The sequence below is a fragment of the Bacillus rossius genome, chromosome 14, assembly GCF_032445375.1.
Source record: "Bacillus rossius redtenbacheri isolate Brsri chromosome 14, Brsri_v3, whole genome shotgun sequence".
NCBI classification, from domain to species: domain Eukaryota; kingdom Metazoa; phylum Arthropoda; class Insecta; order Phasmatodea; family Bacillidae; genus Bacillus; species Bacillus rossius.
This window is the reverse complement of record NC_086341.1, coordinates 48,251,428-48,267,487: the sequence shown is the minus strand read 5'-3', so window position 1 is coordinate 48,267,487 and position 16,060 is coordinate 48,251,428. Positions and strand designations below refer to the sequence as shown.

At 40.4% G+C, this 16,060-nt stretch overlaps 1 protein-coding gene across 1 annotated transcript in view; it reads right to left on the bottom strand.

Annotated features, from left to right (window-relative positions):
* The window catches only part of LOC134538904 (dual specificity calcium/calmodulin-dependent 3',5'-cyclic nucleotide phosphodiesterase 1-like), a 203,396-nt gene extending 191,892 nt beyond the window's left edge, over positions 1-11,504 (bottom strand). The window contains exon 1 of the mRNA XM_063380515.1: positions 11,470-11,504. Within this exon, the coding sequence (XP_063236585.1) occupies positions 11,470-11,485 (16 nt within the window). The 5' untranslated portion in view covers positions 11,486-11,504. The remainder of the gene's footprint in view (positions 1-11,469) is intronic.
* Between the last annotated feature and the right edge of the window lie 4,556 nt (positions 11,505-16,060).

Sequence of the window (16,060 nt, the reverse complement as noted above, 5' to 3'; positions counted from 1 at the left end):
TGCAGACGCTATAACCTATTGACGCACACATGAAACAACCTTAAACTGTTTAATCTGTTAAAAGCAAACAATTACCAAATAATGAATAACTGTCACTTTCTGATAGTTGTCAAATAACTGAGAATTGGTTTTCCGTTTCGATCGCTAGCACAGAATTTTTTTACGTTGATCGGGAGCGTAAAACTCTGTTATAAAACTTTACTTTGAAAATATAATATTTTTTGAAGTACTTAAAAACTGTTTAAATACTTGATCTTAAAAATGTAAATGCTAACCGACTATTTTACAACCGATAACTGTTTGAAGCGAAAGTACGGTAGGGATAGTTTCGCTCAGAAAATAGTGGTAGCTGTTTGGGAATCGATACTATCGATAACAAGAACTGCTCTCTCGCTAATGACATGCACTTAGTACGATACATGACGGCAGCACAGAGTAGATGTTACTGTGTTTTATTTGCTCGCTGGTTCGGGCGATTTGCGCTGCTGCACAGTTGAGAATTAAATTATTTCTTCGATAACCAGTTATCAGAGACCCCGCAACGTAAAAAACCTGTTATTGTTTTATAACCGTTGTATAAATTAGTTATCGTAAATACCACTCATCTCTAATAGCAACAAGAAACAAGTGGCAATTTTAATCTATTAGATACGGCACTGCTAAAACCTCGGCTTTGGACCTGATTTTTGACAGGGATATTGTTTTTAAACGCCGGATGCTTCCACTTCACAGACGTGAAGCCAGAAGCTAAGAAGTAGCCGGTGATGTTGGCAGCAGGCGCGAGCAGCAAACCCGCCGTGCATCGCTGCATGGAGGGTTGCATCACTCCAGGGACCACCTTAGCTCGAGCTGGCTCAAGAAGACAAGGGCCTGTCGGACCCCATCCCCTATTGTTTAATGTAACACTTTACAAACTCCACGGTAAAAAAAAATCTAAAAAATGTAAACCCAGCCGTAACCATAACAGTTCACTGTATCTGCGCCTATCGCAACACTTGTATTGTTTCCTGTGAATTATGTATATTAACAACATACTCGTACTGCCATTGTGAGCCTAAGCATGGAAACTCAGCCGGGGCCTCACACTTAGCCCCACCTCCCCCTCCCTTCGTCTCGACGGCCCTGCAGACGAGTCGCAGCTGTCGATGCTCGTGATAACTCAACAGCTACAGGCCAATTACTTCCGCGTGTCTCGTCGGCTATGGTGCATTTCGCATTCTCATTACGTCATTGATATTTCATGTTTCCGTTGATTAAGCGTGTTCGCAGGTAGCTCTGCATTTATGGGGCATAATTCACAGAAAATTATTTTGTAGAACACTACACACAGTTATGTACGCCAGAAAACATTTGACAGGATGCAGTACCTGCTATTCTAAAACACTGAATAGCGACTTTGTAACAATAACATAAATAAAATATGACCGCAAACAGCATTAACGAAGAAATGTTAGCAATTGTTAAGAAAATAAAATTGCCAACCCAAAAATCACTTGGGCCAGAGGCCAGACGGCATTCCGGATGTTGAATGCGCACTTCCGGGGCGTTATAAAACCAGAAGTTTGTGTCATGATGAGGAATACTCCGTAAGAAAATGCTCAGCCCACCACGGCGTATTGGTTTAGTTGTTTTAATACCAAAGGTCAGCACACCAGCGACAGGAGGATAATACTGTAAATAGCTGACTATATACTGATCATACGGGCGGTGTCTCGACGAACCAGACTGGAACAGAATTGTGAACTACTAGACCAGACAATAATTCAAGGCATAACAGTGCTCAGAGACGAACAAATGCTTGCCAACATAAAAAATTACTTTCTCCGTTTCGATTTTGATAAGGTCTTTGATAGACTCAACCATGAATATCTGCTTGTGGTGATGCCGGGTTGTTGCGATGACATCACTACATTGGTTAAGATTTCTTTCACAGGAATGTTATATTTTTAGCAATCATAGTCATTATTGGTTAATATTTTATGTTCGTTAATAATAAATATATCTTTAAACTATACAACTTATCCCTTGCATAATTTTAATAAAAAATGTTTTACAGTACCTAATATACAGACTGATACAAAATGTGTTAATTCCACATCACATATGCAAAATGTGTTAAGTCCACACTACAGATTCAAAATGTGCTTTGTCCAATGGTTTTTTCAATTTTATAATTTGTATAATTGAATATTATTTGTATGGCATGGATATCCCGTTTCCTTTATTTACTATTACATTATAAAAAAATATTTGCATATCTAAACCCATTTCTTTGTCTGCCATAGTTTTTTGTGATTTCCCACAACTTTTTTTTAGCAAGGACATAACACTGTTTGCAAATGGACTACTCATTTGATTCATTACTACACCCAATTGTTTCGTTGAATACCATTATAATTTACAAAATAGTCCTTCAGAATTTTGTGAAAAATTGGGTCACGTGATTATGTCTACAAAATAAAAATAAGAACACAGCCTAAGTACATATGGTTTGTTATTTGACACTTTGATTTTGCTGTTATTAATGCCAGGGACTAACAATCAGCCTTTAGCACTGTTTAAATTTTTATAACCTCAGAACATCAGTGTGAACGTGTCCTGAAGTCCAACCTCCCCGGCGTGTTATTTCGGCAGAAGCTTCGAACAACATCAAAAGTAACTTCGAGCTAACGCCACGATTTCTCCCTCTCTGTTGAAAATAAAAACTGCAAAACATATCCGAAAAATCGTTCATAAAAAGCACTCTAAGGCATCGGTGCAAACTGTTCAATTTCATTTCTCATTCAAACGAATTTCATACACATGAGGGATAGTCACCCCGGGTCGCCGTCTGTAAAACCCATTTTTTTTTAGGGTGAAAAAAGAGTTTTCGATTTTGTTTTGCGTGGGATGGCCTATGCTGCTGTTCCGAGCGCCCTGCGAGACGATGGCCCGCGTGACTTGCAGTTGTGTCATGCCTTACGCGTTTTAACTAATGGTTTTTGCTGCACACAAAATTAGACGTTTGATCAAAACTGATCTAACGATGATCTAACGATTGACATAAAGAAAGTTCCAATATTTTTATTCTTTCGCCGATTTTGTAAATTGGGGGTGCTAACTACGCACTTTTTAAAACGGTATTAATTGGGGAAAAACCAGACTTGATCAAACGAAAATTTTTGTTGATCAAAACTGATCTAACGATGATCTAACGATTGATATAAAGAAAGTTCCATTTTTTTTATTATTTCACCGACTTTGTAAAGTGGGGGTGCTAACTACGCACTTTATAACATTATTAATTGGGAAAAAACCAGACTTGTTCAAACGAAACTTTTTGTTGATCAAAACTGATCTAATGATGATCTTACGATTGACATTAAGAAAACTTTGTTTTTCAAAAGTGGGGGTTAAACTGACACAGCACAAAGCCTATACATATACAACGATCTGTCAGGATTGTCCGTTGTCTATGATCCTTTTCACAATAGGACTTGAGCCACTTTGAATCACGTACACATATAAACCATCCCATATTTAATAATCATAACCGATAACCAATATTTACATACAATGTGCTCTATCGGCTATAAGAATATAAATTGAGTAGATTCAAAAAAAATATTGCATCTATTTTAAATATGTAATCCTCATAATAGATATACAAAAATATATGCCTAGATTAGATTTTGATACGACCAAATATTACTGCAAGTGGTGGCAGAGACAGGGGTGAATGACAAGAAAAGTTTCACAGTTCTCTTTGTAGACAAACTGAGACATCCGTTCAATTTTTTTTGCAAACCTTCTGAACATTCTTGGAAACCTTTTTCTAAATAAATTTTTAGAACAAATGAACATTACTGTAGGATGGGATAAAACTGGTCATAGGATAAAAAATAATCTCTCATATTAGGCACAGAATAAAATCCGTTAATCGTTAACCAATTCTCTTAAATTATAAATGAACTGTGTTTTTTTTCCCCTGATAGTAGCAAACCCGTATCGCAAGGGTTGAAATTTTTATTTAATGCTTAGAATATGCCAGTAGATTGCTATGTTATTTTCATATAAGATTTCAGTAGTGGCTCAGCACAGAACCTATTTCAAGCTTATGGTCATGTATTTGTTATTGCGAACATCCTGTAAATTCTACGTAAATGATGGATGCAATTTAAATATATATATATATATATATATATATATATATATATATATCAGAAATATTTTGACTGCATAGAATAAACACCAAATGTTTCATCGATTTTTTTTATATTCGTAAACATATCGGATTCGTGCATTATGTTTTCAGAATTTTCCAGAATTTTCAAGGATGTTTCCATAGATATCGGCACTCAGTGTATTTATTTAAGTGACGCATTGGGCTACGTAAACAGAGGTTGGCTTGTAGTCTCGAGATGTGTGTATATTTTCTCACTACTTGGTCGAGGGAACGAACAGCTGACCGGGCCCATGTGAACCTCGCGGGCAGCGCGGCGGGGCTGATCGGGCCTCTGTGAACCTCACCGGGCAGCGCGGCGCGCGGGAATGTCAGTTATTTTCTCATTTCGAAGCCCGTCTCCGCCGGCGCGCGAAGCAGTCTCTTTAATGGCATCTCATTACGAAGAATCGATTGTGGCTCTCACCCCATCACTTATTCATAGCTCAGCGCCTGTTCGCAGGCGCCACCAGGCAACGATAACTTACTTGACATCTCGCGTCGGTGAGATTCCTCATAAAGCAAATTTGCACTTCGCGCATTAAGTGTCACACCAGTCTCTGTTCACGTAATAAGTTACGACTGTCATGCTTGCCAAACTGTTTAACTAATACGGAAATATTTGTGCATTCTAGGTATAAATTCACCAAGTATGCTCATAAAAAAATATTTTCCTATGCCGAAATATACATAGGCCCTACCACTACTACTCTTGGAATAGGAGATGTCAAGTCTGTGAAAGATAATAAAACTGGGCATAGACAACTGATTCAAAACACCAAATGTTTTTAACAGTGAGAGAAGCTCATGGGCAATTCAAGAGTAACCTTGAACTTGGTCACGCCCTTAACAAACTCCTGTCACACCTGCGACGTTGAACAGTGGCGTGAATTTAATAAAAACAATGGGTGCATGTACTTATTTTTGAAGCTCATCTAAAATACCTCAAGGTATCCTCACATAAATAAAGCCTATTGAGATTTAAAATACAAATTTATTTATTCCTTATAAGTTATTGTGTTAAAAACTTTAGTAGGAAATGAATAATCATTTTTTCCTTCTCTTTCTTGAAATCATTAACTTCAAGTTTTGCAACACCAAAAAAAAGGGGGATAAAAATAACTCTGAGTTAGTGTTCTATAGACTGTGCCGTAATAATTATTGTCCCTCAATCTAATTATTTAGGACTCTATGTCACCACTCCACTCTTACTTTATAACTTTATACTTTACGTCTGCGTATTAGCTAATGTTTGCATAACGAACTCCTTTCTGTACAACTTTCACAGACAAACATGGCGTCACAAGTAAGAACTTCGCAAAGTTAATTACCTCCTTGTGGCATTTTCTAGCGTGAAACCAAATACCGCGTCAATTTGGAAGTAAATGATGCCTTCATCAGAAGTTTTAGCCATCATTATAAGCACGAAATAAACTGCCATTAATCTTGGGAGACATATAATCGAAGATAACAGCTTAAAGCATCGACAATCAAAAGTTATACGAAGTAATGTTTTATAATGGTAAAAATTTGTTTTGTAAAATATTTAAGTATTTCCAATAACCCATTTTGTTTTCAATCATAAAATAATTTATAAGAATAATCATCTGAATATCCAAATAAAATTCAGAATAAATAATAGCATGCGATACTTTTTTTAACAGATGTATTAATGTAATATAATTTTTTGCTTCACTACGTTAATAAAGGGACGAACACCTTAGAATGTAAGGCCACTTACGTAATATGGTTCCCAAAATAAAATTTGAATAATTTTACTATGTTTTGCATATCGTGAAAAACGAAGTAGCAAGAGAAGGAAGCTTCCGGTCATGTTACGTAGCGAGTACAAGGTAATTTTAAATCATAATGGCTGACTGGAACTCTTGATTGACGGCTTGATGAATAACCACTCTCCCCGAACTTGGCAAGACTGCTGGCAGACAATTTCCGACAGCAACAAGAAACGCATGTTTGTGGCGTGATAAAAACTAATCAGAAACTAATATTAATTTTGGTACAGTATTTCCTTCAAAATGTATTATTTCACATTTATTTGGATGTCAGTTTCATTTGTTGCTGGTTGTATGGTTATAATTTTAATTTGACCGTGATATGACTAGTAAACGTGTGTTGTGTTCTGTGGCTACCATCTCACATTTTTAACGTTGTGATAGTTGTCATAGTTGTACTTGGACTGGAAGCAACCTCATTAGTAATTACAATATCAACTTTACCTTGATGCTAGCCTGATGCTACCTAATTTAAACTTGACTTTACAAATCGTAAGTTCGTTAAAATTTAATTTGCTTTACCTTCAGTGATGAAAAACTATTTTCGCTTCCAACATTGTACAAATCATGCTGTTCAAAAACGATAGTGTTTCGTCTGTAGAAGTTATTCAAAACACTCTTATTAATATTGTGATATATGTTAAAACTGTCAAAATCAACTGTTTTATAGCGCCAATGTTTGTGAATATGTGGTGGAACTGCACACACGTGTGTGAGGAAATATTTTTGCATATAATGTATGTGTGTGTGTGTGTCTGTGTGTGTATCGTTCTATTCCTAGGAGGAAAAATTGAATCAATTATTTACAAATGTTGGTCAACGGATTTTCTAGAACTTAGTTGTTTTATCCCCACTTAGAGAGAGAATGTGTACCGAGTAGTTCGGCCGGTAAAACAGCAGGTAGTAAGGACTTTAAAACCCCAGGTGTGAAAGTATTTTGATGACCTTGAAACATTATTCTAGGAAAGTGTGAGTTTTTTTATGAAAAATAAATATTTAAATAAATGAGATTTAAATGGGGAATGCAAAATTTTTGCCTGAATTTACTAACCAAATTAGTATTTAGTGGAGAGAATGGAAAAGTTACTGGGATAAATGTTTATTATTCAAATACATGTTAACATTTAGTTATTCATAATACAACTAAGTATTGTCCTTCAGGGTGATTTTCAAAAAAATAAATTTTTCGTCCTTAATAAAACCTTGATACTGTATTGAATCTAAATAATGACCCAAAGCTATTTAAAAGCAAATATTCGAAAGAATCTTTTGACAACTTAATGCGGTCTCATAAAAAGGCTTGTCAGTAGAGACGTGCCAAGGTACAACTCTTTGGTATTTGACTGCTTGTAAGTAACCAATTACTTCATTTACTTTTGGAGGTGCGATTTTGGTGTATTTTATTTATTTTAGTTTTCAAGCAATGTAAGAACTTTAAGCAGGCTCTAGATAACAAGTCTTGCAAAAACTATAAACTAATCATTATGTTAAAAATATACACAGAAAATATGTTAAATTATATTCAATACCATAATAACTTTCTACATATATTTATGCTTCAAACAATTTCACTTTCTTTTGACATGACATTGTAACTTTTCTCATTCATGTCTTTAAATAACTGTAATATACGAAGATAATTTATAAATTATATTTTAATAAAAATATACATTTGTTACATTTGGTTAAAAAAGAATACCAATTTATTAAAAAAACCAATTAAAAGTTTCAAACATCTTTAAAAATCTATCGCAATACAAAATTTTAAACTTCTGCTATGTAAAGAAATAATAAAAAGTATAAATCTAGGATTTAATCAGTTTTACCATTTTTATATATGTAGTTATTTTTACACTTATAGTTTTAATAATATTGAGGTTAATCAGTGCCCCGCAAAAGTTATTTTTATTTTCATTCATAGTATTTATAACCTCTATTATAAGATATTAATTAGGGATTTATGTTGTGCAAATATATATTTATAAAGTGTTTAAATCAAACTTTTTTACGTCTTAATGGTTCATCAATTCGCAAAAACGAAAGGTATAGGTACACATATATTTATTTGGTTTAGATTGTAATCAAAATTCGTGACATTTCTCGCCAGGTAGAAGTTTTAATCGTATAAGAATATTGATGATTGTTATTTTGCCAGTTTTACTTAAAATATAGATTCCATGTACAAACGGCAACCAACATTAAGTGCGTATCCACGACCATGCACATAACATTCTCGTGCTCTGCCGACTTTAATTAGCAGTTTTTCATTTTAAACGACTAATATTTAACAAGTTTACGTTTTATTTTGACTATATAAGTGACAGTGACATTGTTTGAAAGATATTTAGAGATATCCTAATCTGCATACATGTCTTACCTGGGACTCGACCCAGTACCCTCGTCCCGCCAGCCCGACTGGGCCAGCTGGGTCGCTTGTGGACCAGCTCGAGAAGAGGGAATGTGCTAGGATTCTTTCACGCAAAATATTAAGCTGTAAAAATTGTCGCAAGTAATCTACAAGAAATGATACGCTGAAAAGACACTTGAAGACATGTAAAGGTCCTGCTGTATGACAGAAAGTAAAGGTTTTGCTACAACAGCGATTGATAACTCGATTAAGAGTACACCGGGAATTAGTACTACATCATTTACATCAGCATCTGGTACGAGCCTGAATGGTTTGTCTTAACAAACCAGGCATCCCTGCAGCTACTGCGAAATGTCGTTCGCATATTTCCATGATACACGAAGACACGAGATATCAAATAAATGCATGAAGAATCCTTCTCGTGTGAAGATTCGCTGTGTTGAGTGCCATGTGTGGTCTACGTGTATTGACTTGTTGAGACGACATGCGAAAAACTGTATAGGTTAAGTCCATTCACCTACTGTGGAACTACCTGCAGACATTTACCCTCCTCGGTTTAGGTTGGAGGCCGATTGCGATGGCTTCTTAACATGAATCTAAGCCTAAGATTGTGCTTGGTGCATTACAGGTAAATGATAACAGATTCTATTTGGCGAAATCTACATTTCGTGGAATGATGAAAGACTACTATTATCTAAATACAGTTAGTGATTCAAAATACATTTGCACTTTTCTTGACGATATCAAGCAGAACATAATTATCAGCTTACACATGAAGTAGCAACGAACGGGCCTTCAAAATATAACTTTTGACTGGAATGCGTGTATGGTAAACTGTGTCTGTTCGAGGATAAAGTGAAGAAACCTTGAGAAAATAATTTAACCAAAATATTCTTCTATCAAATCTATGTGAAAAATAAGAATATGGTGGTATTTTATTGAGTTATATGTCATGTGTTTAAAAAAGCGAATAAATGGTGCAGTTGCCAACTAAATTTTTAATTTCATTAAAATATCATGATAAATATAAAAATAAATATGTAATTTTTGTTTTATAATGTGTAACGTAATTAACAGCTAGCAAAATATATCCTAGGAGCCATTATCGTAAGTATACTTGAAAAAATATATTATTAATATAGATTTCTTTTAGTTTTTGACGTGACAACGTCTAATAAATCGATGAACGCCGGCTGCACGCACGAAAAAGTGTCCCGTTACGCACATTGTCCCGTTTCGCTGTGTCCCGTTACGCTCATTTTATATTGCTCTTTGCTAACCTAAACCTCCTAGCATTGCGACCGTGTCCGTGGCGTAATTAATTCTGTTTTCATGCATTTCAATGTAACATTTTCATTACTCTTTGCTAACCCGTTCCTCCTAGCATTGCTGCAGAGTCCGTGGCGCAAATATATTATTTTTGACTGCATCTTGGTGTTGGGTAAGCCATTTTCCTTCACATCATCCTTGAAACACTCCCATTCGTTTCCTACTTTTCCTATCATCGTCCTATCCTTAACAGAATAACACAGATTGGAAGAAGTTAAATAGCAAACATGTATAAAAGTTATAGTTAAAATAATCGTTCGTTAAAGTAATAAACATATTTGAATTAATGAGTGCAAATAAAAGTAAATTTATCAATTAAATTGTAGATTTCATTTAACTCCTTCTTTGTATCCATACAAAATAGTGATAATTCAATAAAAATGATTCAATTTTATTCATAAAAGTATGCAATCATTTCATCAATGTTTTGTTATGACGTCACGTTAAACTATCGTCCGTAAACCGACTTTACAGACAACCAAATTTTTTTTAGGTAATATTTAAGTTTAAACATATTTGTCAGTCGCCTGCAAGTCCTTGCAGTATTTGCGGAATATTCATTAAATTACAATATAGGCTACGTCTAATAATATTTAGGACTTATAAATTCTGATGTAATTGTGTGTTACTTTTTAGGTTTCAACATGTTGAAATTACATTTTCTCAAATAGCACACACATTATTTGTGTTCGAATATTAATTTTTTTGTACCAAAATATTTTTCTTCATAAAATAAAACAGTTAACAACCTTAATTATTCATGTTAAAAATTACATGTATTTGAAAGCATTCTACAGAAGCACAAGTTTTGAAATTTAATGTACAAAATCACTAAATGAAGAGTTAGGTGGTACACTTCCAAATGCTGGCTTTGTGATCATGCAGAAAATAAAATTACCGGCCGAACATTTTCCCTAGGTACATGTGAAGTATTTACATCAACAGTACACACACAAAATTTATTCATGTGCCTACATGGTGGCCGTGTACACTAAGACGTCATCCGAAGGAGGCAAAGCAACGCAAATGATTTATCAAATAAGAAAAATTGTTTCCGAGTCCATTACTACCTGATTGATTCAGGGTCGAACCTCCCTGTTTTGTTGATCGCGTCACGTAACACAGCGGCGACTAGGTGTGGCCAGGATTGTGAGAAGAAGGGGATAATTATTACAAGTAAGTACTCTTATAAATGTAATTTTATAAATTTTAAAATTAAAATTGTTTGTTGCACTAAAATCTCAGGGAATAGTAGAATTTCAGAACTCCAACTTTTACACATATAATTTTTAAGAAATGATTTTGCTTGAGAAAACAGAACAGCATGTTTTATATTAATTCTTTTAATACTTTGTTTTTTTAAATCAATTGTTTGATTTCGTTAAGACAATGCATATATATTAATGTTAATGAACAAACATTTCAAGTTTGTACGAAACGTACATGTGCAAACTGGCATAAAAAAAATATAGACTGCACTATGGGTATACACGATTCCAGCCTTTTTTTTTTTTTGTATGAGGGCTGTCATGTGGAGGGAATACAATAATGTTGCCCACTAAATATTTCAATAATGTTTCCAAAACGATAGCTGTGTAACTTTATGTAGCTAAATTGTTGTTATTTTCTGATTATATTTTCGCATGTTTATTTATTTATTTATTAATTGTGGGAAGGAGTGGTCCGGACACGCTACAAAGCTGCACCCGGCTCGCGCGTGCATGTCGGTGTGTTGACACGTGACCTGGGCTGGTAAGCAGAAGGGGGAGGGGACCTACCTGGGGCGGGCTCCATGCTGCGGCGGCGGCGGCGGCGGCGGGTCGACTGGCGAGCTAGCTCCGCGCCGCCCCCTGCCAGGCGCTCAAGTGTCGCTCCACCCCCCGCCACCTGAGCACCCCCCCCCTCCTTACCCCGGTCACACTCGCCGTGCCCCAGGAAGAACATCGCGACTTCAGAACCACTCGAGATCTCCGCGTGGGGGATCTGTTCAAGAAAACCATTCAAGATTTCGCTGAGGGCCGATAAGTAGATATGTTCCCGGGTTAATTTATTAACTTTCTTTTTAGAAGAGTTAGGGTAAAAAGGCTTGTTTTCCGGGTAATTTTTTTTGCATAAAACAACCTTTACAGATATCTACTTAAAAGTATTTAAACTTTATCTTCGTTTCTCCGCCATATAATGATACGGTCACCGCTCACATGCACTGGGAGAAGACTGCGCGCCAGTTCAAGAAGCACCATCCCGCCTCGCCGACACAGATACGCCCCTGACTAGGTCCCCTTGTGGCGACATGAAACCACCTTTGTGTACTTGCTACCAACAAGTTATATTAATGACAGCTGCCAGTCAGCCAACCTGCGGTGTGGACTAGATACATAGCCACATCGAATGTAGGAAAATAATTGACATTTGCGCATCATGCGTGGAGATAAACAGGAGTATTGGGAGTAACTAATGTCTATTTGAACAGAACAACAACAATTCATTAGCCTGCGACTTTTTCGTTTTAAATATAGTAAAATTCAGTTATTGGTATTTCATAATATATTTTTTTTAATTTAATAATTATAACTTTGGATCGAAACTGGACTCTAGTAAATATTTTAAATTAAAAAAAGTTATAGATTTAAAAAAAAATAATTTCACCTGTTACAGTAATTTATAATATAGGTATGCTTCCATAACAGATACAAGTCGCTTAACTTGCTGATGAAAAAAATTGTGTTTTAAACAGCTTTACTGTTTATTTTTTGCTTAGATACTACCACTAAAAAAATAAAAGGAAAACATTTTTAAAAGAATAAAAATTCTAAGTTTTAAATAGAAATATTACAATAGTTTTTTTTTAACTTTTACAAAACAAAGTATTTGTTTGACAAAAGGTAAATTTTTGCTTATAAAAATAATACTAGTAGTATAGTTTGGTTCCTCCGAGGACAGGCTTCAGCTGTGGATCGTGGATGGGGTCAATGACCGATTGCTCTGACGTCACAGCGGCCATCTTGAACTCAAAAATGACTCATATTGACTCAAAATTACTCAAAATTACTACCAATTTCTCTATTTCGAGATAAAAATTACCATTTTGAGGGAACATTTCCCGTTTTAGTCCTCAAAAATGCTGACCGCTCGTAAAGTCCGTAATGAGGCTGAAGAATCCATATCTATCAGATTTTAATGGGGAAAAATCTAAAACTTATAAAAAAATAATTAATGAAGTTATAATAAAATTTTAATAAAACACGCACTTACGTTGAATCGATCAAGTATCGAACCAAGGACGGATATGTATGGAATCAATCATTATATTAATGAGGGATTTTTTTCGATAAATTTTTTTTCTCGAATTTATAGCTAAATCATTACGAATTTCCAAGATTACATCTAAATTTCAAGATGGCATGCGCCACAATAATAATACAAAATTTCTGCACTATAGTTGGTAAAAATTAAACTAACATGGCGGTAGCGCACTCTAGCAGACGAAAAACAAGATGGCGGACGTGATGTCATACTAACTGGTTATATATGTACCTTGGAATTAGTGGTGGGAGGTCAGTCTGCCAGTGGCTTCTATGGAGGAAGGATCTGTCAACTTTCGAACTGAGGACTCCATGATGTTAGTGCATGTTTTATTACAATTTTTTCAAAATTTGATTAATTTATTTTTTTATAAATTTTAAATATTTTCCCGATTTTATAGCTAAATAATTACGGATCTTATTGACGTTATAATCCAAGATGGCGTAGTGTTTTTATATAAATTTTTATGAATTAATTTTTTATAAATTTTAAAAAAATTCTAGATTTTCTAGCCTAAAACTACGTATTTGCATGATGGCGGTCGTAACGCAAATTGGCAGCTGCGCGCGAGTGAAGCCTCACCTGGCACGCCGCGCCACTGGAAGGTCGCTGACGTCACGAGGCAGTCGCTCATGTCCGCGCACGCCCGTGCCCAGCTCCCGGCCGCCGGCAGACACACCGCGGTGCCCATCACCCGCGCATGGCACTGCAACACAGGGACACTGCAACACAGGCACGCCCGTGCCCAGCTCCCGGCCGCCGGCAGACACACCGCGGTGCCCATCACCCGCGCATGGCACTGCAACACAGGGACACTGCAACACAGGCACGCCCGTGCCCAGCTCCCAGTCGCCGGCAGACACACCGCGGTGCCCATCACCCGCGCATGGCACTGCAACACAGGGACACTGCAACACAGGCACGCCCGTGCCCAGCTCCCGGCCGCCGGCAGACACACCGCGGTGCCCATCACCCGCGCATGGCACTGCAACACAGGGACACTGCAACACAGGCACGCCCGTGCCCAGCTCCCAGTCGCCGGCAGACACACCGCGGTGCCCATCACCCGCGCATGGCACTGCAACACAGGGACACTGCAACACAGGCACGCCCGTGCCCAGCTCCCAGTCGCCGGGAGACACACCGCGGTGCCCATCACCCGCGCATGGCACTGCAACACAGGGACACTGCAACACAGGCACGCCCGTGCCCAACTCCCGGCCGCCGGCAGACACACCGCGGTGCCCATCACCCGCGCATGGCACTGCAACACAGGGACACTGCAACACAGGCACGCCCGTGCCCAGCTCCCAGTCGCCGGGAGACACACCGCGGTGCCCATCACCCGCGCATGGCACTGCAACACAGGGACACTGCAACACAGGCACGCCCGTGCCCAGCTCCCAGTCGCCGGGAGACACACCGCGGTGCCCATCACCCGCGCATAGCACTGCAACACAGGGACACTGCAACACAGGCACGCCCGTGCCCAACTCCCGGCCGCCGGCAGACACACCGCGGTGCCCATCACCCGCGCATGGCACTGCAACACAGGGACACTGCAACACAGGCACGCCCGTGCCCAGCTCCCAGTCGCCGGGAGACACACCGCGGTGCCCATCACCCGCGCATGGCACTGCAACACAGGGACACTGCAACACAGGCACGCCCGTGCCCAGCTGCCGGTCGCCGGCAGACACACCGCGGTGCCCATCACCCGCGCATGGCACTGCAACACAGGGACACTGCAACACAGGCACGCCCGTGCCCAGCTCCCAGTCGCCGGGAGACACACCGCGGTGCCCATCACCCGCGCATGGCACTGCAACACAGGGACACTGCAACACAGGCACGCCCGTGCCCAACTCCCGGCCGCCGGCAGACACACCGCGGTGCCCATCACCCGCGCATGGCACTGCAACACAGGGACACTGCAACACAGGCACGCCCGTGCCCAGCTCCCGGCCGCCGGCAGACACACCGCGGTGCCCATCACCCGCGCATGGCACTGCAACACAGGGACACTGCAACACAGGCACGCCCGTGCCCAACTCCCGGCCGCCGGCAGACACACCGCGGTGCCCATCACCCGCGCATGGCACTGCAACACAGGGACACTGCAACACAGGCACGCCCGTGCCCAGCTCCCGGTCGCCGGCAGACACACCGCGGTGCCCATCACCCGCGCATGGCACTGCAACACAGGGACACTGCAACACAGGCACGCCCGTGCCCAGCTCCCGGCCGCCGGCAGACACACCGCGGTGCCCATCACCCGCGCATGGCACTGCAACACAGGGACACTGCAACACAGGCACGCCCGTGCCCAGCTCCCGGCCGCCGGCAGACACACCGCGGTGCCCATCACCCGCGCATGGCACTGCAACACAGGGACACTGCAACACAGGCACGCCCGTGCCCAGCTCCCGGTCGCCGGCAGACACACCGCGGTGCCCATCACCCGCGCATGGCACTGCAACACAGGGACACTGCAACACAGGCACGCCCGTGCCCAGCTCCCAGTCGCCGGGAGACACACCGCGGTGCCCATCACCCGCGCATGGCACTGCAACACAGGGACACTGCAACACAGGCACGCCCGTGCCCAGCTGCCGGTCGCCGGCAGACACACCGCGGTGCCCATCACCCGCGCATGGCACTGCAACACAGGGACACTGCAACACAGGCACGCCCGTGCCCAACTCCCGGCCGCCGGCAGACACACCGCGGTGCCCATCACCCGCGCATGGCACTGCAACACAGGGACACTGCAACACAGGCACGCCCGTGCCCAGCTGCCGGTCGCCGGCAGACACACCGCGGTGCCCATCACCCGCGCATGGCACTGCAACACAGGGACACTGCAACACAGGCACGCCCGTGCCCAACTCCCGGCCGCCGGCAGACACACCGCGGTGCCCATCACCCGCGCATGGCACTGCAACACAGGGACACTGCAACACAGGCACGCCCGTGCCCAGCTGCCGGTCGCCGGCAGACACACCGCGGTGCCCATCACCCGCGCATGGCACTGCAACACAGGGACACTGCAACACAGGCACGCCC